The following is a 22,842-nucleotide window of genomic DNA, read 5'->3' on the forward strand; positions in this document are numbered from 1 at the left end:
TCATGAGCAGAGGTCTGGCGCTGTTAAGTGGTGATTCAGGTGCAGCCGCTGGTGAGGACAGAAGGGGCAGGATGCGTCCCCCGTGCTCCCACAGCCTTTGCTGCTGGGGCTCCCCGTGCCCCCCCCTTGCTGACCCATAGCCCTGGGTGCTGGGGGAGTTTAAATGGGAGCTCTCAGAGGAAGGGAGAGCAGGGGCTGCCCTGGCTGGGGATTTCCCCATGAGGGTCTCAGCCCCCTGCCCTGGCTCCAGGGAAGCTCGGGATGGCGTTGGGGTGCCGCAGCCCCGCTCCTGGTGCTCCTCTTGGTGGAAGGGTGCCTGCAGTCGTGCAGCTGGGTGGAGCAGGGATGCTTTCCTGCCTCGCTGTAAGCTGCAAGCAAATTCTTGTTGGAAATTCCTCCACGTGAGCATGAGTTCACCCCGTGTCTCCCACCAGGAGCGTGGCACCCAGCGGCCAGTGAGTAACGGGGACCACGGCAGCGCTGCGCTGGGAGCGGCTCCGCGGTGGGGCTGTCCCGGCCCCCGGTCAGCTGCCTGGGTGGTGAATCTGCCTCTGTCACGGAACCTTGTCCTGAGGGGGCGGCAGGGCTGGGGCACATTTGCTTCTGCTCCTTTCATTTATGTTTTCTGCTTGACTCATGGGAAAAGGGGGAAGCGGTGCCTGGGCAGGCACAGGGGAGCCGAGCACCTGCCTTCCCCTCAGGGCCCCGGCCCCGCTGCATCCCTGGCGCTGGGCCGTGCCTCCAGCCCGGTCCGTTAGTGGGGCTCACAGCCCCCGGAGCTGCCCTGGGGGCTCCGAGCTCCTTGGTGGTGCCGGGAGAGAGCACAGGGAGGCCCTGGAGCGATGCCGCGAGGGTTGGGTCGGTGCTGGCTGGGGATGGGGCAGCTGGAGACCCCGACGCGTTCGGTGGCGGAGCTGTGCTGTGCGGGGCGGCTGGGGGCTGCAGGAACAAGCGGTCCTTATCCATCACGCCCCGAGCATCCTGCCCTGCACCCTGGCCCTGAGCTGGAATGTGTGCCCGATACAAGCAGGGGCACGGCAGCGGGACGCGGGCCCGGGTGGAGCGGCTTCCCCAGGCCTCGGCGCCCCGGCGTGTCCCGGGCGGTGCCGCTCCCCACGGGGCCTGACTCGGGCATGAGCTGGCACCGACCCACCCGGGCACCTCCAGCCGGGACCCGTGTGCCCAGGGCGGCTCTTTACCGTTAGCTCGGAGCAAAGAGCAGGGCCCGGTGCTCCCGGCCTCCCCCCCCCTCTGTCAATATTTGCCCGTGGCAGCCCCGCGGGCGGCATTGGCCCTTCCCCGGCGCTTCACCTTCCAGGAAAGGGCTGGAGCTGGGAGAAGGGGCTTCCTGTAAGCCCTGATAAGCCGGGCGTGGAAGGAGCAATGCCGGGCGCTGTTTGCTCTCCCAGGATCACAGCCGGCAGGGTGCTGCACTGCCGAGCACCCCGGCCTCGCTCCTGCCCCTTCCAGGGACTGGGAGAAGTGGGGGGGTGGGGGCAGCCAAAGGGACACCAGCAGGAACCAGAGCTCGGCTCCGTCCCCACCATGGCCGGGCTGAGCGTGGTGCGGGGACGAGGGCGGTCACAGGACGCGAGCACGGGGCCGGTGGGAGGAAGCGGTGAAACGGGGGACAGGGCAGGGACAGCCCTCGGTGGCCAAACACCGGGGGGAGAGGGGCTGGGGGCAGCTGCGGGGGGTTGCCAGGGCCGGGGGGAGATGCCCGGGGCTGTGCCGTGGTGCTGGACCAGCTCTCCTGGTCCACTGCCTTCCCGCATACGCATCCCCTTGTCCCCCACCTCCCTTTACCCACTGCTGCCAGCCCCATCCCGGCCTTGGGGGCTCCAGGAGCATCCCCGGCACCGCCGAGGGGAACTCAGACTTGGCTGAGCCCCCGCACCACCTCCAGGGTCTGCGGCGGTCCCCCTGCCACCACCGCAGCAGAGCCCCGAGCCCTCGCCCCCCCGGCGCTGTCGGCACCACCAGGGCCACGGCCGCCGGCCTCAGCTCGGCGCTGCCAGCATGGGTGGCTGCGGCGCTTTCTAGGAATCGGCTCTTGCCCAAGCAGCGCCGCGGGATGCAGGAAGGAAGCTGCCACCTCCGGGTCGCATCCGGCCTCCCCCGCACGCTGTGGGTGCTTCCCAGCCCCGGGGGGGGGTCACGCCGCGCTGCGGGGGCTGCGGTGGTGGCCAGGCTTGGTCCCCAACCACTGGGCTGGCTTCCCCACGGCAAGGGCTGAGCCGCTGCCAGCCCCACGCGGTCCCATTTTGTCTTGCTGTCCCCACGGCCCGTCTTTCTGCATCCCCCCCTGCAGCTGGGGGGGGGGGGGGGGCCTGCAGCACCCAAGGGTCCCCATAACTGGGTTTGGAGCTGTCACAACCCCCCCCCACCCCAGGCAGTCTCGTCCCACGCGGGCAGGAGCCGGGGAAGCACAGACAGCCCAGATGTTGGAGTAAAAATAGTTTATTTCCATCCTTATCACATATAAAAAAAATAGCCTGCGTTTCTCTGGGGCTCGCCCAGCTGTGGCAATAAATACAGTACAAAATACACAGCTCACGAGACCCCGCCAGGGCGGGCTGTGAAATTTCCAGTACGCAAATCCGGGTGCGTGGGACGGGGAGAGCTGCACGCGGCCACCGTGGGCCCGGGGGCTGCTGCGTGTGAATAAGTTAAAGGGCAATAAATACAAACGCGGCGTGGAGGGGGCGCGGGCGGAGCGAAGCCTCAGCTCCCCCCAAAGGTGGGAGCGGAGAGCCCCCCGCGGCACCGCCATCCTCCCCTCCCTCCTAACCTAACGGCTAATAAATATTAATTAACGTGAATAAGCCTAATAGGAATAACGCCCGTCAGCTCTGTCCCCGCAGGCTGCAGCCTGGGCAGGGAGGTGCTGCTCCGGAGCATCTCCAGCTGCGGACGAAGGCGGATTCCCCTGGGCTCAGCGGGACGCCGCGGGGTCACCGCAGCTCCCGGTGCAGGCGGTGCAGGAGCCAAGGCTTGGCCTGGCTCCCAAAACTCCTAGCAGAGATACTCTTTTGTTTAAATATTAAACAAGGGCGATGCTGCGCACAGACGCCCGTGCGCGGATGCCACCGCAGGGCTGGCTGCCCTGCTTGGGGACCGAAGGGCAGGGGGGAGCCTCCCCGGCCAGATAAATATTAAATAGCGATAAATATTAAATAAGCGGGGAAGGTCGCTGGGGCTGGGGAATAAATAGCGCGGGGCGGTGCGGGGCCGGGCGTCAGAGGCGGGCGAGGTGCCGCAGCGCCCGGTACGCCGTCTCCAGGAACCGCTGGAAGTTGGCCAGGATGAGGAAGCCGCCGACCTGGTGCTGGAAGTGGGAGGAGAAGGCAGGGAGGGGGCCGCGGCCCTCGGCGGGGAACGTCACCGTGTCCAGGCCCAGGTCCTCCATCTGCAGGCAGGGGCGCAGGCATCAGCCCCGGGGCCAGGAACACCCCCGGAGCGCGCTGGCGGTGCCGTGGCGGTGCCCACCGGAGCCCCGCGTCCCTGTGTCCCCCGGGGGTGCATCCCCCCGCCGTGCCCCCCCGTCCGCCCCTCACCTGCTGCTGGATGTTGGAGGAGAGGTTGGCCGCGTCCAGCTGCAGCGTCTCCACCAGGCCGGCGTGCGAGGGCAGCAGCTCCAGGACAGCGGTGAGGGAGCTGTGGTAGGCGTGGAGCCCGTCGCGGATCTGGCTGAAGCAAGCCTCCTGCGGGCGGCACGGCACGGGGGGATTCAGCGGCGCTCGGCAGAGCCTGGCCCCCCCCCCACATTCCTTGCCCTGACCGCCCCCCCCAGAGGGCTGCCCGAGGCTGAGGCCGGGCAGCTCGTGGCAGGGGTGGCCGCTGGCACTCACCGCCTGGAAGCTGGGGCGGTGGCACTGCTCCAGGGCCACCTGCGTGATGCGCAGGTCCTGCTGCACCAGCAGCAGCTCTTCCTCCTTGCACAGCTGGAAGGTGTCGCACTGCGGACGGGGGGGCACAGGGTCAGGGCGGCCGCAGGAGCCCGCCACCCCCGTGACACCCCCATGGGACGCGGGACCCCCCTCCCCACCCTTTTTTGGGCATCCAGGGGATGAGGCGGAACCGCTGCTCGCTCGGTGCACGGGGAGGTCCCCGCACATCCCCCAGGGAGCCCCCTTGGGAGCGGCGCAGGGGGAGGCCGGGGCGTGGGGAAGCCGCTGGCTCCCGGCACCGCGGTGCCGATAAGGCCAGGGAGGGGAAGGTCACCTTATCTGCGACCCCGCGGTGCCAGCAACTCACCACCACGCGCTGCAGCGCGGCCACATCCCCCTTGATCTTGCGGGTGAACTCGAGGTTCCTGTGCAGGAAGAGCTGGAAGTCCTGGTCCCCCGAGAGCTCGGCCAGCGGCGCCCCGTGCAGCACCCGCCACGGCGCGCCCAGCAGCGCGCCCAGCACCAGCACCAGCACACCTGCAGGTACAGCGGCTCAGCCACCGCCCGGGGACACCCCGCCACCGTCGGCAGCATCCCCAGACATTCTGCTGCCTGCGGAGCCATTTTGGGTACCGGGGACCCCACGGGGATGGATGGTGACACCAAAGGAACCGCAGGGATGGAGACCCCTAAACTGGGGAGGGTGAAGGGGACCGCGGCTTCCCACCCACCCCTGGGTGCGTGGGGGGCTCTGGGTGTGCAGGCGCTCAAAGGCAGCGGGTGCTGTGGGTGCTGCAGGTGCTGTGGGTGCTGTGGGGGCAGCGGGTGCTGGGGCCCTCGGCTGCGGGTACTCACGGGTGAGGGAGCACATGGTGCGCGGCTCGGTGTCTCCTCCTGTCTGCGAGCACAGCCCGGCCCAGCACAGCTCGCTCCTGCCCCGGCTCTGCGCGGCCTCATCGATTAGGGCATTTTATAGACGGCTCCGGGGATTCACACCGATGTGGCAACAGTGCCGATTGCCTCATTGCCTTAATCACCAACATGCAAATCCCAAGCTCGCGCTCAGTGCTCCCGGCTGCTGCCCGCGCCTCGCCGCGCCGGGGCTTTCCCGGGGGCCGCGGTGCTGCCGGTGGGCACCCGGCTGGGCCCCGGCACCGGGCAGGTGCCAGGGTGCTGGGTCGGTGCTGGGCGGCGGCGCGGTCACTCATTAACCCGCCCGGCCGGGCTGGATGTGCCCAACGCTGCGGCAGGGCTCCAGGCAAGGGATCGGCGGCTTTTCGCAGCCAGCGTCCCGCAGGGCTCGCCGCCAGCCCCGGCCCCTGCGGACGCTGCCCGAGCCCCTCACCCTGGCGTCGGGGCGGGCGGTGTGGGACCGAGGTGAGACGTGGCCCAGGTGCCACATCCCAGGCTCAGCACCTGGGGCCGGATCCTGCCCCGCTGGGTGCCCCGGGCTGTGCTGTGCTCGGTGTCCCCGCGTGCAGCACCCAGCACCCGGCCGTGCCTGACACCCAGCACCCCCCCGCGGGGAACCGGCCCCGCCAGCCCCTTCGGGGAAGCGGCTGCCAGGGCAGCCCCGGGGAGGGGGGGGGGTGGCTGCTCCCGACCCCCTCCCCCCCCCCTGATTCTGACGTGGGCTTTGGGCTTGTGCCGGTTCCCGCAAGAGCTTCCAGGAGGATCTGGGCCAGTGCCAGCTGGGCCCCTGCCCGGCACGGGAGGCCCCTGCTCGGCCTGGGAGGATCTGGGCAGGGTGACCCCGGGGCAGGGCTGAACCGGGGCTGAGGGGGTACAGCGGGGGGGGGGGGTGCAGCCCACGGGGACACCCCTGAGCCCCCAGAGCTGCTCCGGCCTCCAGCTGAGGGAAGGAGCCAGCTGGTAGATGCTGCCCAGCTGTGAGCACCACCATTAACAGGTGTTAACTCTGAAGCCTAACGATGACTTTCCCCTCCCAGGAAGTGGCAGCAGTAAGGGTTCTGCCCTCAGGCCACGTGAGAGGACCTCAGCAGCTTGAGCCTGTTTGTGGGATTTCCTGGAAGAATCTTCCTCCCCCCCCCCATCTCTGCCTTTGCTCTCTCCAGCGCTGGAGAGAACCAGGGCCCTTCCAGAGCCAACGAGGGGGTGCAGCGTGGCGTCGCTGCGGAATCGCCCTGTTCTGCGAAACAGGGCTGCTGCCTCAGCAGGTCAGTGCTTTCAGGATTCGGGGCTGGCTTGGGGTGGGGTTGAATCAGCACCCAGCGTGGCCCGAAGCCCCTCGTGAGCTTTTCTCGCTTTTCTAAGGAAGGAAGTGGTGACCGGACCCGAAACCCTGTGGGCGGTGGTGCGGGGTCAGCACAAACCGCTGCGGTTCTGCCTCGTGGCCACCCTTCCTCTGCGGGGCCTGATCCCGGACCCTCGGTCCTCTCCTGGCACCCACCAGGGTGTGAGTGCTGCCGGGGTGTCCCCAGGGCCGACTCCCGGGGCTGCACAGGACCAGGGCCACCCTCTCGCCCTCCCTGCCCCATCCTGGCTGGTGGGGTCTGGCCCAGGGACCCCGCTGTTGGCCCCAGAGGGGCCGGATCCATCTCCCGGGGCTGCCCCGTGCTTGACCCACAGCCCCTGGCAGCCAGCCCAGCATGGGTGCGCCGGGAGATTCCCAGATTTTCCCCCAAGGAGCACAGCTGGGCCCAGATGCTGGCGGGACTTACCCATGGTGGCTGCGTGGCCCCCGCCCTATCATCCCCCTCCCCAGTTTGGTGTCCGTGGGGCCCCGTCTGGCCTGGTGCTGATACCTTTTGCAGCAGGGTCAGGGGATGGAGTGTGGGGCTCAGCCCCTTCCCGAGGCCGTGCTGCCTGTCGGTGCAGGCTGGCACGCGGTGCTGGGCCTGGTGATCCCAGCCCTGGCAGGACAAAGCGGAGCTGGAGGGGGGACATCAGCACTGGGCCCAGTCACCTCCAGCCACTGGTGGCCAGGGCTGAGCAGCCCCCAGCCCCGGGGAGGGCAGCAGGTATGGGATGTGGGGTCCCAGTAGGGCTCCAGCTCCCCCCGGGAGCACAGCAGGGTCCTGTGCTCGCTTTCAGACACAAACCACAGCAGCAGCAGGGCAGGTTGGTGTTGTTTTTTTTTTTTTTTTCCAACTTTTATTTTAAAAGTCGTAATTGAAGCTTAACAAAGTCTGACCCCTTTATTGTTGCAAGAGCCGCGGTGCCCGGGGAGCGCTGCCGGTGCCCCCGCCTGCCCTGGCCCCGCTTCCCCAAGAGCTCCCGACCCCGGGGCTCGCAACAACTGATCACAAGCAGCCTTAGAAGAACGTTTGTTTATTGGGGAAGGGGCTTCCCTCGGAGGGTGGCAGAGGACTGGAGAGCAGGGCCTGTGGCTGCAGGCCCAGGGAACCCGCGTGTCCCCCACCCCCAGGACAGACATGCAGGGATTTATAAAAGAAAGGCAGATGGGGGACCGGGGCCACGTGGGGCAGCTCCCCTCAGACAGCGTCTTCCCTAGGGACAAATAAAAAAAAAAAATACAGCCAGGCCAGAGGGTCACGGGAAACCATCGTCATCGTCCTCTGCCATTTCCTTTGCGAACTCCAGGTCCTGCTGCTCGCGCTCCCGGCGCTCCTGGAAAGCAAGGGCCCAAGTTGGGGACAGGCAGGGGACAGGAGCTGAGTCCCGCCAGTCACTGGCCGCTGGGCCACAGCACGAACCCAGCAGGGCTCCCAGCGCCTGCCCTGGTGCCATCAGAGCCCCAGGTGAGAGCTCACCTCTGCAGATTCCAAGTCCTTGTTGTAAGATTTGGGAGGGAACCTCATGGCCTGGAGGAACAAGGGAGAAGCCATGAGCCCAGAAATGCCCCAGCTCCACCCCGCTGTCCCCTTCGCTCAAACCAGCTCCGTCGCAGCCTGAGCTGGAGCTATCTTCTCCCTCCGTGCTGCCCCAGCCTGCGTGCAGCCCAGTGGGATCCCCCAGTGCCCCCACAGCCTCCCAGTACGAGCCCAGTACGCTCACCTTGACTGACATGTTGTGGATGTCGAGGCAGAAGGAGATGCGCTGGTGAAACGCCAGCTGGGGCTCCCGGGTGGAGTAGATGTCGATCATTTCTTTGGACTGGACGTAGCCCTTCTCGTGGTTAATGCTGGCCTCGATCACGCCGTCCCGGATGGCCTGCAAGCCGGAGGGCACGCGGTCAGGGCACCCGCTGTCTCTGAGGGCTGGGGCAGCAGTTTAGAGTGAAGGAGGTGGCGCTGCGACAGGAGCAGGGGGCTCAGGACGGCGTGCGGAGAGGGGACTCGGTGCCCTCGGTGTCCCCAGCACCCCCTGGGAGGGATCCCCTCAACCAAAGAACAGCAGCTGCCCCAGGGAGGCAGCGCTGCGGGGACGGGGCGGGAGCAGCCAGGCAGGAGCCGTGAGACCCCGCAGGGACGAGGTTTGGGACGAGGTTTCCTACGCAGGTACCTTGGCCACGATGAACTCGGCGTCCTCGGGGCTGTCCAGCTGCAGCTTCTGGGCGATATCGGCCAGGGAGATGCGGGAGTAGGAGAGGCTGATCATGCGGACGCCTGAGGGGGAGGGACGGAGTGGGGCACCACCCTGCAAGCCCGTGGTGGCGGCAGTCCCTGGCTGCCCCAGGGACACCCTACCTGTCTTGATGACGTTGTGCCTCAAACGAATGATCAGGGTGTAGGTGCCGTCGGCCTGGAACTTGTCCCCAAACTGATCAAGGACCTGGTTGAACTTGGCCAGGTTTCCAGTCCTGACAGCTGGAGCGGGGGGGGGGGAAAAACACAGAGGAGAGAACGCGTAAGGGAGGGCGGCAGCAAGGGCTGGGGCACCGCGGGGAGCGCGAGGCAGGGCCGACTCCATCTGCCCCTCTCACGAGGGGAAGGAGAAGCCCTCTGAAAACTGACCGGGGCATCAGGCTGGCACAGGGGGCAGCCCGCAGCTGGCTCCCACCGAGGGGTGAGGAGCCCCCGAGGCCTCCCGCTCCCCCCGAAGCGGGGCACGCGGTGCCAAAGCAGCGGAGCAGGGGCGTCGTACCCTGAGTCAGGAGGAAGTAGGGCATGAGCGACCGCTTGAGGGAGGGCTGCCTGAACTGCAGCCTGTCCGGGATCTCCCCGAGCAGCAGTTCCACCACGATCAGCAGCTTGTGCACCTGGAGCAGAAAGAAAACCTGAGTCCCCGAGGGGCCCAGCCCGGCCCCCAGGGGAGCACAGACCCCGTGCCCAGGGGGCACCCAACGCCGCGAGCACTCGGGCGCTCCCCGCGCCCGCTCACCGTCTGCTTGAAGCCGACGGCCGTGTGCTGCGGCGCCTTGCGCAGGGCGTTCGTCATGGTCCTCCGTGCCTCCGAGTACTCCAGCTGAATGGCCTTGATGCGCCCTGGGAGAGGGGGAAGAGCGTTCACACGGGGCTGAGGGCGGTTTGGAAAAGCCGCCGAGCGAATCCGAACGGACAGGGATTCACATCCCGCCTGGGAGCCCCATCCCCGAGCCTCAGCGGGGTTCTCTGCGGGGCCAGAGGTGCAGCCTCCCGCGTCCCGAGCCGCCAGCACCGCCCGGGACCCCGCGTGTCTCACCTGTGTAATAGAGATAGCGGGCCCACTCGTTGTTGTTGGCCTGCTCGGGGAACACGGACTTGGAGACGAGCTTCTCCGCTTGGTCGTAGAGGTTGTAGTGGAGATAGTTCCTCAGCAGCAGGTTGAGGAGCGTGGCCTGCCCGTCGGCGTCGTGGCGCAGCGTGGCTGTCCGCAGCCGGGCGTGCAGGAAGCTGCAGTGCAGGGGAGGGGAAAGGACAGCGTGTTGGGGAGGGGGGGAAGAAACCCAGGGAGAGCCCGCAGACAGCGCGGGGCACGCGGGGCCAGCCCTACCTCCTGACCACGTCGAGTTTATTCAGGAACTCGTAGATACGCGAGTGGTAGTAGTAACACTTTGCCACCACCAGGTCAAGGGCCCGGCGGTTTTGGGAACTGATCTTCTGCATCAGGTCGTCAGACACCTTCTGAGCCTGCAGGAGGGAAACAGAGCAGATGAAATGCTGCCCGGGAGGAGTGGAAAGTCTGACAGGGCTGCAGGACCGCTGCGGGTCAGAGCTGCAGACCCTAAAGGCTGCCTCCAAGCAGAGCTGAAGCCACCAGGGGACCGCGAGGCAGGCCCAGCAGTGCCCCGTGAAGGGCTCCGGGAACCTCACCTCCGGATACCGCTTGCTGTTCATCAGGTAAATAACGAGCAGCAGCTGCAGGTAGGTCTCCACTTCTGGCAAGAGAGGGGCTGAGGCTGCTTTCCCCCGTCCGCGGGCGAAACTGCAGCTCTGCTTCCGTGTCCATGGGCTGCGGAGAGAAGGCGCGGGCTGGGCTCCGGCCCCTGTCCCACCCCCTGTCCCCTGCTACAGCCCACCCACAGCTCCAACACCCCTGCCTAAAGTGAGCCTGTCCCCACAGGGCCACCCCACCCGGGGCTGGAGCGAGCCCCGTCGTGTCCCGCGTGCTCCCAAACATCGGGGCCGAGGTCCCCGGCACCCCCAGGCTCCCCGTCCCCGCACCTCCTCCAGGAAGCCGAGGAGGAAATCCCGCACGGCGCTGTTGGAGGTGAAGAAGCCGTGGATGGCTTTGTGGAGCACGTTGGGGTTGAGGCGGCGCGAGGTGGAGGGCAGGGCCCGCAGGGCGCGCAGGACGTAGCGCGGCTCCTTCCCCGACACGGCCTTCTCGAGCTGCTTCACGTGCTCCTTGATGTCTGCAGCGGGCGGGCGCAAGTCAGGGCCTCTCCCGGCCCCGGGACGCCGCCAGCTTCCAGGCTCCCACCCCGCCCCCGGGGCTGTGCAGCCCCCACATCCCAAGTCCCGTCCCACCCCCCCCCCGGCTGCCCTCAGGGAGGTGCTGGGACCCCCCCCCCCCCAGCTCCCCTTGCAGCTTCGTGGGGCTCCCCCTGCCCTCACCACCCGTCCCCTAGGGGATCCCCAAATTGCACCACTCTCCCTAATCACCCCCCAATCCTTTTGCCCACCCAGACCCCAATTCTTTCCCTATACCTTCTCCACTCCCCTCTACGCCCCCAGACACCCCCCAGCGCTGTTCCATCCCCTCACGGCAGTGCTGGGGGGGGGGGGGGAAAGCAGGACCCCCACCCCCCCCCCACGCTGACCCCCCTCCCCTCATTACCAGTGTCCCCCCCTCCCAGTCCCCTCCTCTCTACCCCCTTTCTCTTTCTGCTCCTCCACCTCCTTCCAATTCCCCCCCCAGGCCCCCCTTCCTCCTGACCCCTTCCCTCTTTCTGCCCCCCCTCCCCCCTGCGGACTCCCCCCCCATCCCTCCCCATCTCCCCCCCCAACCCCTTCCCCGCTCCCTCCCTTCCCCCTGGGGACCCCCCTCTTCCTCCCTCCCTCCCATCCCCCCCACCCCTCCTCATAGCCCTCCTCCCTCCCATCCCCCTACGAACCCCCCTCGCTCCCTCACGACCCCCTATGGACCCCCCCGTCCTCTCGATCCCTCTCCCTCCTCACCAACCCCCCTCCCTCCCTCCCTCCTACGGACCCCCCCCTTCCTCCTGACCCTCCCCCCCCCCCTCCTCATAGCCCCCCCCCAGCTCCCTCCTCCCTTCCATCCCCCTATGGGCCCCCCCCCTTTCTCCTGACTCCCCCCCCCCTTCCCTCCTCCCCCTCCTCCCGACCCTCCCCGCCCCTGACCCCCCCCCCCCTTCCCCCCCTCACCCTCCAGTGTCACAGCATCCAGCTCCCGCTGGGGCTGCCTCTCCCCGCCCGCCTCCCCCCCCCCCGTCGCCGCCGCCGCCGCCTCCTCCTGCATCTCCACGTCGGGGGGGGGCGGCGCGGGCGGCGGCGGCGGCCCGTCGGGGGGCGCCTTGGCCTTGTCGCCGCGGCGGCGGGCGGCGCCCTCCTGCTTCATGGCCGGGCCGCGCCGGCCGTGACACTGCAACAAGCGCGGGGCACGCCGGGAACGGCCAGGCGCGACCAGCCGAGCCCGCCGCCAGGCACGCGCTGTCGAGCGCCGAGCGCGCTCGGCTCCTGCCGTCGAGGCTGTTCGGGTGTTTCCGGACTCCGCTCGGGTGTTTCCGGGTGTCGCCCGACTTCGCTCGGGTGTTTCCGGACTCCGCTCGGGTGTTTCCGGGTGTCGCCCGACTCCGCTCGGGTGTTTCCGGACTCCGCTCGGGTGTTTCCGGGTGTCGCCCGACTCCGCTCGGGTGTTTCCGGTCGCCGCTCGGGTATCGCCCGACTCCGTTCGGGTCCTCTCGCCCGTCCCTTAGCGCATGCGCACGCCGTTTCCCGCCCGGTGGCTGAGGGAGGCGCGTGGCCCCCCCCACCCGCCTCAGTCTCGGTCCCCCGCCCTGGCCCGTTCCGCCCGCCCTGCCCGCCTCAGGGCTCCGCTGCCCCGGGGGCTGTGTGGGGCCAGGCCGCCGGTGGGTAGCTCCGGGTGGCTGAAAGCGCCCGCGGGTTCACAAGTTGCCTTTATAAGCACCCCCGTGTTCACAAATTGAATTTACGAGCATCCCGGTGTTCCATAAGGGATTGTTCTTTATTAAGCAGCGCTCAGGACATTCGTGTCATTATTTTAAAGCAGTAATCATTTCACAGAATCACAAAAACAGAATGGCTGAGGTTGGAAGGGACCCCTGGAGACCACGCAGTCCAACCCCCCTGCCGAGCAGGGTCACACAGAGCCCCTTGCACAGGATGGCACCCACCTGGGTTTTGGGTATCTCCGGAGAAGGAGACTCCAAAACCTCTCAGGGCAACCCGTTTCGATGCTCTGTCACCTCACAGTAAAGAAGTGCCTCCCCCCCATTCAGCCAGAACCTCCTGTGCTTCAGTTTGTGCCCGCCGCTTCTCGTCCTGCCGCTGGGCACAACTGAAAAGAGACCGGCTCCATCCTCTCAATACCATTAATACATTAATGAGGTCTCCCCTCAGACTTCTCTTTTCCAGCCTGAACAGGCCTGGTTCTTTCAGCCTGTCCTCATACAAGACGTACTCCAGCCCTCTAACCATCTTTGTAGCCCTTACGCCTCACTACCACTTGGGGGGTGTTGCTGTGGGGTCACGGCGCCGTTTCACTGCGTGTGGGACACCAAAATGCCCTGAGGTCCCAGGGCTCCCCGCTGTCGCACAGGGATGGAAATGCACCCAGGCCTTCACCTTCCAAGTATTTGTGAATGATTGCAGTGTATCTCTGTACCTTTTTGATTAATTTTTTTCATTAAAAGTGATCATGTGCAGTACAGCTGACGGGACTGGGACTCTCTGGGGTAGTGGGTTATTCAGTTAGCACTCTACATTCATATGGGGGAAAAATTAATGTTGATATCCAGCCTCAGGCTTCTATTAGCAGCTTTGTTGATTTAAATCTGCTCAGAAATGGGTGGGAAAAGCATCTCTGAGCACTTAAAAGGGTGCCTCGCCTACACAGGGATAAAATTTCAAAAGAGACTTAAGGTAATAGCTTTTCAATTACATTGTTAAATCGCTCCCTTTAAATCAGCCCTAACTGAGGACATGTGTAGCCTATTCTGAGTTACTCAGGAGATCTAGTGAATACAGAGATGCGTACAGGGCTTCGAGGGCTAAGAAGCCTTCTTGGTCACAGATAGCAAGTTCATTTTCCTGGATCCTCACTCCACTCATCTCGAGCATTGCGATGGTTGTCTTATCTTCCCCATCCGCTAAGAAGGGGAGCAAGATGTCATCCCCACCAGAACGCACCTCCGTGTCTTCTGTCTTGCATTTGAAGAACCTCTCAACCTTTGCAGCAACAACAAAAAAAGCAAAATCTTAACATGGGATTGTTAAAATTTTGGGATTGTTAAAATTTTAACAATCCCGTCTGTGGAAGCTCTTAAGTAGTGATCCCTGACTTGTGAAGTGATTTCTCATCTTACAGGCCCTCTAAACAATGCACTTTTCTGTATGGGGCCTTTTACCCTGGGAAATTTTCATGCTTGTGTATTGAGTTCAATTTCCTGTAAACTAGTTATGTCCAAAAAAACTAAAGGTCGTTTTCTTCTTTTTTAATCTGGAGCTAAATAAACCAGCAAATTCTGACTATGCTTTCAAGAAAAATGGTAGTCAGCTGGATCTAATTTACTGCTTATTATCAGTGAAACAGTTGTTTGAAATCTTTGTGTTTGGGGGAGATTCCTTTCAGAGTAAGCATTTTGATTCCTGCCAAGTTTGAAGCAGTTATTCATTCCTTTCTTTTCAGCGTTACTTTGAGTTGTGATACTGCTACTATTGCCATAATTGAAACATTGCTTTGCCTGACATAACACTGCCCCCTGCCCTCCTGTGCTTTATTTTCAGCCAGATGTCAGTAATGTATGTTCTGTTCTCTCACCAGGTTACGCTGATGTCGCACAGCCTCCTTTTCCAGGGATTCTAGCAAGACCAGCCGCTGTTCCTCTGTTTGCTCTGGAGAATGAAAAGAGGTATGTAACAAAACACCCACCAATTTGTTTTAGAGACAACTAGTGAGGTAAGAAGGGTGACAGTCTTGCTCAGAATGCTTGCTTGGTCAGAAGTTCTTTAGACTTTTTGAACTAAATTAATTGCGTGGCCACCCTGTGAGATGAATAAAGCCATTGCTCTGTGCACAGGTGACTTTAGCAAGTGTACAAGCAGCAGTGCAGGCTGAAGGCTGACGAGAGGCTCAAACCATGTTTTGTGGCAGCGTTGGGAAAAGAACTTTGGAATTTGTACTGCAGTTTCTGTCATGTAATCTTGCTGTCTTTACGTTGCTTTATGTACATTCTCTTCAAGTCTCTCTGTAAGTTTTCTGTAGTCTGTTAGTTTTGCAGGTAGGAATGCACTTAATGTATTCTAGTACTACTGGATTTCCCTATTAAAGTGGCCAGAAAGCCTTACCACTGAGAGCATCGAGAGTGTAGTAAATTGCTTCTGCCAGGCTATGGAGCTTGTTTCTTGAAAGAGACTGTAAGCTGCTCAGCACGTCTTTTAGCTTTGGGCTCTGTGTTGTCAGCTCACAAATATTAGTTTCATAATAAACTGCTTCCATCTAGGGGAATAAGAGAGAGAAGTTTCAGGATTTAAGAGACGATTCTGTTGATAGTTCTTTGCAATATACCTGGAGAAGCAAGTGTATGAAGTCCTGTAATGTTTTTTTCTCCTCCTTAAGCTATTTATGAGGTTAACATTGAACATTTAGCATTCACAGTTAAATGCAGAATATGGAATTTAAATACTTTGATACCATCAGATAAATCTAGTCTATATTCAGGACATATTTCAGAAGCCCGCTGTGTACTGAGGACCTCCTTTCTCTGCGCAGTGATGGAGACCAGGCACATGCTGAGTGGAGGATTTGGGGTTGGTAGTTGTGGTACAAGAGCAGACTTGGGACGGGAGGTCTGATAACAGATATCTTTACTTACAAATCCAGGCGGTATGAAGAACTTTGCTTACTTTCTGGGCCAATTCTTGAAAGATGTCCTTGTCTCTCAACACAGCTTTGATGGCTTCTAAAAACGTGCCCCTCAGATCAGCAGGCAACTGGGAGAAAGCTTGGCAGTTCTGCTTTACTTCTTTCTGCAGCACTCCAAATTGTCCTTGTGTGATACCTGGAAACCAGAAAGAGTGTCCAAACATTTCTCTTTTAAACTTGGCAGTCCTACAGAAAGATCACCGGCATCCCTAAGTTTAGAATTTGAAACATTTCTAGGAGTATTTTTGAAAGTAATGCCCAGTTTTGAGTTGGACAATTGTCACGGCGCAGGTAGTAGGCAGCAGTGGCAGTAACCACTGCTGTGTGGGGTTCGTACTAGCCCGAGAGAGTCCACCTTACCCAAATGCGGTAAAAGTAGTGCAAGTGGAAGTATTGAAGTACGTTGCTTACCATCAGATACGAATGTTGATGTATTATTCTCTGGGATATAATGAATACCTGCAACAGTATAAAAAGGGAGTTGCTAATTTAGAAAATATTTAGAGCTGGAGAGGTAGTGTTGGTTGGTTTGGTCTTTTTTTTTTTTTTTTTGAGTCTGAAGGTAGTAGTATCACAGTTCTCAAATCTCACGTGGTAACTGTGGGTCAGACTGGTATTTGCACTCTTACCTACAGTCTTCTGCCTGCTCATTTCAGGGTTCATTTAAACTCTGTCATTTCTAGACCCCCTCCTCTGCTGTCACATGCCTCCTATTAGGGCCTGTGCTGGCCAAAGCCTGTGCTAAAATACATCGAATTTAAATGGCCTCTTGTATTTGATGGGATCCACGCAGGCACGAAGCACAGGGGGAAGCAAGCCAAATCTCAAATCCCATGGCAGGCGTCAGGGATGTCCCTCCTTCCTCTGCCTAGCCAGCGTGAGCTCCCCTGCCCAGTGCTCCCACCGAAGCCTCGGCCACCCCGTTTTCTCCCTGGCACTTTTCTTCTGAGGAGGAAAGAAAACAAGCCAGAACCACCTTTGTCCTCTGCGCCAGTTTTTCAAGAGGAGCTGTCCCTGCAGTTCATGAAATGTAGAGCTGAGACTTCCTTTACCTTGCTTTCATTTTCTTACCACCCCTCCCTGCAAACTGCGTTGCTTTCCCAAGTTGCCCTTTTAACTTGTGTACTGAGCCTTTCCCACGTGATTTCTGCTATTTCTATTGTGTTTGTGCTTGCAGATGAGCTACGGGTGGCTGAGGGGCTGAATGACATTTTAGGAAATGTTTTTGCTGCATTGTTCCCTGAATGGAGGAGTTGGTAGGTTCTGAAAGTTACTCACCCCATTCCGCATCTTCAATGGTCACCTGGATCACCCTGAAGGCTAGGATGCAGCCCTTGGGTATGGTTATGCTTTGTTTCCTCATGCTGGTAGCCTGGTTGGTTAAAAAAAATAAAATAAAAAAAAAATCTGTTACTGGCCTGAATGGCAATGCAGGGGGCCAGGAAGGACTGACTCCTGAGCTGGAGAGAAACCAAACCTTTGCAAAAAACTTGGCATAAAGCTGGGCCATGATTTTTCCTGTTGCCTTGGTGGATTCTTCATAGCCGACCTCCTCTGAGGCTTCTATCGTTTCGTGAACCACGTATAAATTCTGTTGCATCTTCCGTAGTTGCTGAATGAAGGGGTGATTCGTGTTGACTTTTCTAGTGGAGAGAAAGGATGCAATATCTCTGCTAAACGTGCCTCTGTATGTGAGTTATGCCAAAAGTAGCGTAGCCTACTTAGAGCCACAGCTTGTCCCCTTTCTCCTGCTACACAAGGACACAAATATCACAATGTGAGGGGCTTCTGGGGGGAAAAAGGTGGCAGAAACTAGGCTGTAATTCCTGCTGTCCTCATTGCATTTCGCTTCTATGTCTGAGGGGGACCATGGCAGCAAGGCCTGTCCTGGGCGGCCATGTAGGTGATCTGTCCTCATCTGTGCGCTCCTTGCCAGGTACAAACCATGAGAAAAGGTGGCTTGACTTGCATGGAGGTGCTCCGCTTTCCGAATAACAAAGAAACCTATAAGCATTACAAAGCTGCAGCTTTACCACCTCTCTTTCCTGTCCTCCAGAAGTGGGCATAGCTACGGGACTGCGTGGTCTCAGGCTTTAATTCGGTGTTGGCTGTTGAGAAAACCTTGTGTGCGTGAGGCAGAGGAGTACGACTGGAGGGCGCGTTCTCCGGCTGTGTCTGCCTTACCTTTCTTTGTTCAGCACCTCGAGTTGTGGTGCTGGTACGTGCCTTTTTTCCATCTTGATGGACCACGTTTTGGAGGAAGAGGCAGACCCTCCTAGTTCTACCAGCACGGGTTCGATGGGAAGGCTCACAGCCCCATCGACTTTGTCACAGGCACTTCCTGCGGTTGCATACTGCATCGAGTCTTGCTGGTCTCCGCAGAGAAGGGACTCTGAAATGATTCGAAGCGTTAGTTAGCGTGGTTACACAGACAGTGTTATGGCTGTCGTCCATACAGAAAAGATGCAGTGTGGTAGAGTTCAGGCACAAATGAATCCTTAATTAGCCATTGCGAGGAAGCAGGATGATGCAAGTGTTTTGTCTGTGGAAATTATAAGCAAGAATGATAAATGTGGACTTTACCATCACTTTTATCGTCTTTTCCAGGCAGCAGCACGTCGTGGAGTTTATATTCTGTCCGTTTGTAGGAGGGAAATTGGCGGAATGCGGTTTTTCTTTTTCTTCTGACTAGACAGAGGGTTCTGAAATGGTCTTGGTCGACGATACTTTCGACTGGAACCAGCTCTCCATTTGGATCCATTTGCTTTGCCACATATTGGGTGACTTTTTTAAACATTCTGCTGCGGCTTGATAAATTCTGGAACCGAGAGAAAGTGTGCTTATGCCTTAGGAAATAGGCAAGACAAGCAAAGTGACTTGTAATACAAGCAGAAGGCTGTAACAAAATGCATTACTTCTTAATTTTTAAGGATAATAACCCCCCAAAGCCTACATTAGTACAAGGACGCAGCGTGCATAAGGTTGTTGGAGGGAAGCACGTGGCGAGGTAGGATTAGCAGCTGTGGCTTGCTCGTTAGGCTTAGTGGGGCTTATCCTTGCCTGTGGTGTAACTTCAGTCATTGCAGAACTGAGAACACAGCTAGCTGCTGCTGCGGGACGGAGCCTCAGTGCTGCTGGTCTCACTGGAGACATTTCATCGGTTGCATGTACCCAGCACAGAGCGTAACAATTTTCATTACTAAAACTAGGCACGGCTGCTTAATCGTCTATACCACCTATCATGGTCCTAAATACTTGAATCTCTAATACATTGCCCTTACACAAGGTTTAACTCTTTTTTTGATCATTTTTTTTGCTGTCTTTTTTTTAGTTTCTTCGTAAGTACTGCTTCTGCGTTTTTCCCCTTGGGCCTTGATGCCTGACGGATGAGTAAGGCTTTGCCCTGTTTCGAAATAGCCTTAGAAAACTGATTCCGTTGGGCTCTAAGGAAGTGAAAGCATTGAGAACAGTGGGCTGGGGAGGGAAATGGGAGCGCTTGTTCTGTGCCAAGGTGTTCCTCAGCATTTCGGGTTCGTTTTGTCTGTACCCCTTCTCCCCCAAACCATGACATGCCCGCAGAGCTGCAGGTTCCCCCGCGGAGGAAAGCTGGGTGTTGGAGGGAGAGAAAAGAAATTGTCCTCCGAGTCCTGTTGCAGCTGGTTTCGACTCCAAAGTTTCGGTTTTGCTTATTATGCCCTTTGGTATAGGTACGTATGGCACAGGGAAGGACAACTTTAATTTATAAATGAAACTTCTTTAGGTGCTGGTGTGTTCTCTCCCTTCCGCGCCCTGCTTTATCGAGTCCTGTTAAATAGCAACAGCTCCCTGCCTGTGGCTCAGATGAACAGCTCCCATTCATTTGGGGTGCGTGGGGAGCTTTTCTTTCCCTCTGTCTTGCTTTAATGCACCCCAGGGGACTGAAAAAAAGCATTATAAAGCTTTTTATAAAGGTGAGTCTGATTCTTTGGGGAGTTATTGTCGTGTCAGGAAGGAGGTACGCTGCCGGGGGAAGCGGCAGTCCTGGCTGCCTAACGTGGGATGGATTCAGCAGTGCCTGCGGGACACATTCCGTTGGAAGATTTCAAAACCAGATAAAACCTAGCAAGAACTAACGATTTGCTCTCCCCCTCTGCTGTACGCAAAGCTTTAAAAAACATACCTGCCTGTTTGGGGAGCGAAACGCCTTCTCTTACCTCGCAGGCGGTGGGAAAGGCTGGGGCGTGCGTCTGTGCCGCTGGAGTGATGCAGGCGTCTGTCAGCAGTGGGGCGAGGCAGCTGCTCCCTGCCTGCTTCCTGGCCGGCTCCGGAAGCACCAGACTTATTTTAAGGGCAAAGTCAGCAAACAGCTGCAGATGCAAAGTCCTCGCCCGAAAGCTTTTTTGCTGACCAGTCATTCTGCGGTCTGCCGCCATGCTCCGTTACCACAGCTGTAGGTAACTTGTCTGGAGGCCAGTTGGTTATTCCCAGGCTTCTGGCGTGGGTTCTGATTTTCCGATTGCGAGCCGTTGGGATGGGGAACAACGCGTTCTGGCCTGGGAGCGATCTCAGTAGACCTGTGACAGCGCCAAGCTGCGAGGTCTGGGGTGCCTTCAGCAGCCTCTGTTGACCGGTCTCCTTGGCCAACTCTTCGCTTCGCTGCAGCCCCGTGCCTGGTGGGCTTCCAGCTGCACGTTTAAAAGCAAAACCGGTCCACGTGGGAATTCAAGGAATCGAGTACAAGCTTTTACATGAATACTTACTTTATTAGTTCTCTTAGAACGCTGTACAAAGGAGTAATAAAAATATTCACACTTTTATTTTAGAAAGTTCTCTACATGAGACTTCGGTATCCACAGCAAAAAGAAGGGCTACTGGGAGAAAAAACAAAACAACCCTAAAACTATGTACAATGTCAGAATGTTCCATTAAAAAACAAAACTAATTTAGCTCACTTAAATTCATCCAAGGAGGATACATAAACGCAAACTCTTGCATGCTTAAAATACGTTATGCGCGATGATAAAGCAATGTAAGTCACAATAAGAAATATTAATGCGTTAACAATGGTAACCCAACTGCTGTCCCCTTTTCAAGGGCCAGTACCAACCTTCTATTAAAACAAACAAAAAACTAAACAATGAATTAAAAAAAAAAGTACTCAAGAATTAAGTAGCCCTAGACCTCAGGCTTTTGTTTTTATTTTAAAGGCTTTTTTTCCTGCAAAGGGTTGGACTGTGTAACATCCGTTAGCTCTGTTAAAGGAATTACAAGACAGGATTCCCTAATTCACCAACTGGTAGCACTTGATTGTTCCCTCGTTTCCCTGGTGCAGCGGCTTCCACATGGCGTTAATAGGTGCATTGTCTTAATGATGGCTTAGAGGAGGCCTTGCCCGCAAGATCAAGGGATGGCTGCTTGCCAGTGCCTGTGAACTGCTCAAGGGGTGAGTTTCTGAAGCTTTTCTCCTGCATTCATCGCAGAACAAAAAAGAAAAGCATTTTAAGTACCTACTTGCCCAGTCATTGTTTCTCAGTCACACAAGGAGTCCACCTTAGTTCTCCAGCTGAAGTTTATCCTAGTTACTATGTACAGTGTAAGTTCAAGGGGAAAATCTGTCAAGTGCAACGTGATCAAAATCCTGTTTAAAATCAATAATGCTCAATTATCTCCTTCACAGAGGTACTGGAGAAAATTCCACAGCCTAAAAGAAGGAGTGGACAGTCTTTGGGCTCCCGTTCTGACTCTCAGCACACAAGGTAGGCTTTGCCCTTGGATCATCGCTATGCCAGCTGCAAACGTACGTCTAAAAACCCCTCCTCCTGTCCGTGCTGTTCCAATGTCCCTTTTCTCAGAAATGACTTACCCCATGAGATTTTTAGTGTTTTGACTAAGTTCATTAACTTTTGTGTGCGCAAGATTAGCCTTCAAGCACTGAACTCACTTCCATATGAATTTAGCAAACAAGTAACCCAGAAGTGGTTTCAGTACAGAGTTCCAGGACACCCAGAACTGTATTCACTACTTTCACACCACTGCAACAAAGAAAATTTGGTCAGGTACGACTCGCTCCCATGACACTGGCAGGAAAGAACCCGCCACAAAACTCACATGAAGGTGGCTTGACCAGCAGTACCCAAAGCTTTTTTTTTTTATGGTTCCTTTTCTATTTTCGATTAATTCTTCTACCTACCCTTAAGATGGGATCTTAAGGAAGGTATCAGATCAATAACTGTTCAAGTAATTATAAATCTAATGAAGCTACTCAATACACCATATTATTAACATGAAATCTTCCTTCAACTCTTGTTCTCAGTTCTGCCCATATTTCTCCAGTTTTCATTTATATTTCACTTGATTGGATTAACTGTATGAGTCAAGTTAACTTCAGATATTTTGTGGCAAAAAATGCTACACCTGCCTTGGAAAGAATGTCATTTGCCATGTAACTCCAAATATGGACACTTGTGTAATGGCTATTTTAATAATTTCAGTGTCAATAAAGTATATCAGAAAAGCTTACTATTATAATTAAGGCTTTGCCCAACATTTTAGACTCTGGGCTTTAAAAACAGCCTTTTCCAGAAATTTGGAATTCAATCCTCTGTTGTTTTACTGATGACCTTTAATTTAACAAAATGCAATCAAATGTCCACAGTGTCAGTTAACAGCACAAATAATATATATCCAGATCCTCAGCTGTTATAATGCCAAGGCATTTAATGCAACTACAGCACTGTACTTTGAAGAAAGCTGATCCTCTACCTTCAGTTTGTGCTTATGCTAAAAATATCAAAACTGCTCTGGCTTTGAGTGAGGCACATATACTTAGAAATAATCAGTATATGTCCGTATCTATGGAAGTAATATTTTAAGCAAAAGCACCCTTAGTATAGCTACTGTTACTGTTGCAAAAAAGTTGATGTTCCCCCCCTCGTATTCTACCTAAATGAATAGTGTTCTTCCTTCTGGAGATTTACCAGATGTTGTGTGTGCTATCAGGAATTCGCATCTGCTGAGCAGCACAGTCTGCCTTACGGATGCAGCCTTAGCCACCCTGTTAAGAACAGGCGCTGCACCTTTGAGGGCAGCAGTCTTTCCGTAAGCATTCCAGGCATCGGTGATCTCTTACTAATTTCAAAAGTACTCAGCTGATTGACAAAACAGTTCTATTCCAAAAACACTTTTTTTTTTTTTCTTCACCAAAAGTCATTGTCTAGTAGCTTAAAGAGTATATTAGCTTTAGGGAATATAGTACCTTAACTAAAGCAGCAGTCCCTATGTCGTGGTGGTTAAAAGGTTTAAAACCCCTCCCCAATCAAGTACGCTACACATCTGCCAAACTCTCTCTGGAGAACAGCACTCAAATATCAAGCCAAGCTCTTCTCTTTCTACCTTCTTGAAATCTTCTTTCTACTTTCTCGAAAGCTTCGTTTTCACTTAAAACATTTCTGTTTTTCAAACATATTAGGTAACGATTCTCTATGCATTCCAGCATCCCTCTGAGGTATGCTAAGTGTTTTCTCCCTTCTCTGCAGCAGTCTGGTAGTTAATCTGAGACAGAGAG

At 57.3% G+C, this 22,842-nt stretch overlaps 3 protein-coding genes across 5 annotated transcripts; all 3 read right to left on the minus strand.

The window, feature by feature from the left end:
• Positions 1–2,508: 2,508 nt before the first annotated feature.
• Positions 2,509–4,839, minus strand: CSF3 (colony stimulating factor 3). The gene is made up of 5 exons (XM_050715565.1): positions 4,746–4,839; positions 4,258–4,427; positions 3,852–3,959; positions 3,558–3,704; positions 2,509–3,409 (listed from the first exon to the last, which is right to left on the minus strand). The coding sequence occupies exons 1-5, from the start codon at positions 4,759–4,761 to the stop codon at positions 3,239–3,241; spliced, it is 612 nt and encodes a 203-aa protein (XP_050571522.1). The 5' UTR covers positions 4,762–4,839; the 3' UTR covers positions 2,509–3,238.
• A 2,326-nt stretch (positions 4,840–7,165) lies between these two features.
• Positions 7,166–11,768, minus strand: PSMD3 (proteasome 26S subunit, non-ATPase 3). The gene is given in 13 exon segments (XM_035572071.2): positions 7,166–7,481; positions 7,625–7,675; positions 7,869–8,024; positions 8,316–8,419; positions 8,501–8,620; positions 8,898–9,012; positions 9,135–9,238; positions 9,435–9,625; positions 9,726–9,862; positions 10,046–10,141; positions 10,143–10,184; positions 10,397–10,587; positions 11,561–11,768. Coding segments are annotated over 13 exon segments (1,578 nt in total). The 5' UTR covers positions 11,754–11,768; the 3' UTR covers positions 7,166–7,403.
• Positions 11,769–12,355: 587 nt separating this feature from the next.
• GSDMA (gasdermin A) lies at positions 12,356–19,722 on the minus strand. Of its 3 annotated transcripts, none has more exons than XM_035572064.2 (10): positions 19,493–19,722; positions 17,883–18,117; positions 17,484–17,691; positions 16,777–16,942; positions 16,578–16,671; positions 15,711–15,758; positions 15,281–15,435; positions 14,723–14,873; positions 14,196–14,269; positions 12,356–13,603 (listed from the first exon to the last, which is right to left on the minus strand). In XM_035572064.2, the coding sequence occupies exons 1-10, from the start codon at positions 19,709–19,711 to the stop codon at positions 13,367–13,369; spliced, it is 1,587 nt and encodes a 528-aa protein (XP_035427957.1). In that variant the 5' UTR covers positions 19,712–19,722; the 3' UTR covers positions 12,356–13,366. The 3 variants fall into 3 exon arrangements, with proteins under 3 accessions (XP_035427957.1, XP_035427958.1, XP_035427956.1); XM_035572065.2 differs by having other exon boundaries at positions 19,459–19,595; XM_035572063.2 differs by having other exon boundaries at positions 16,578–16,942.
• Positions 19,723–22,842: the final 3,120 nt, after the last annotated feature.

Source organism: Cygnus atratus, chromosome 25 (assembly GCF_013377495.2).
Source record: "Cygnus atratus isolate AKBS03 ecotype Queensland, Australia chromosome 25, CAtr_DNAZoo_HiC_assembly, whole genome shotgun sequence".
Lineage (NCBI taxonomy): Eukaryota > Metazoa > Chordata > Aves > Anseriformes > Anatidae > Cygnus > Cygnus atratus.

Coding starts and splice junctions, on each gene's coding strand:
- CSF3 (XM_050715565.1), bottom strand. Junction 3,960..4,257: donor CCGCGCTGCAGCGCGTGGTG/GTGAGTTGCTGG, acceptor CCCCGTCCGCAG/TGCGACACCTTCCAGCTGTG. Junction 3,410..3,557: donor CCTCCAACATCCAGCAGCAG/GTGAGGGGCGGA, acceptor CCCTGCCTGCAG/ATGGAGGACCTGGGCCTGGA.
- GSDMA (XM_035572063.2), bottom strand. CDS start 19,711: ATGGCGGCAGACCGCAGAATGACTGGTCAGCAAAAAAGCTTTCGGGCG. Junction 14,874..15,280: donor TTCAAGAATTGGCCCAGAAA/GTAAGCAAAGTT, acceptor TTATTCCCCTAG/ATGGAAGCAGTTTATTATGA. Junction 14,270..14,722: donor CACTCTCGATGCTCTCAGTG/GTAAGGCTTTCT, acceptor TTCATTCTCCAG/AGCAAACAGAGGAACAGCGG.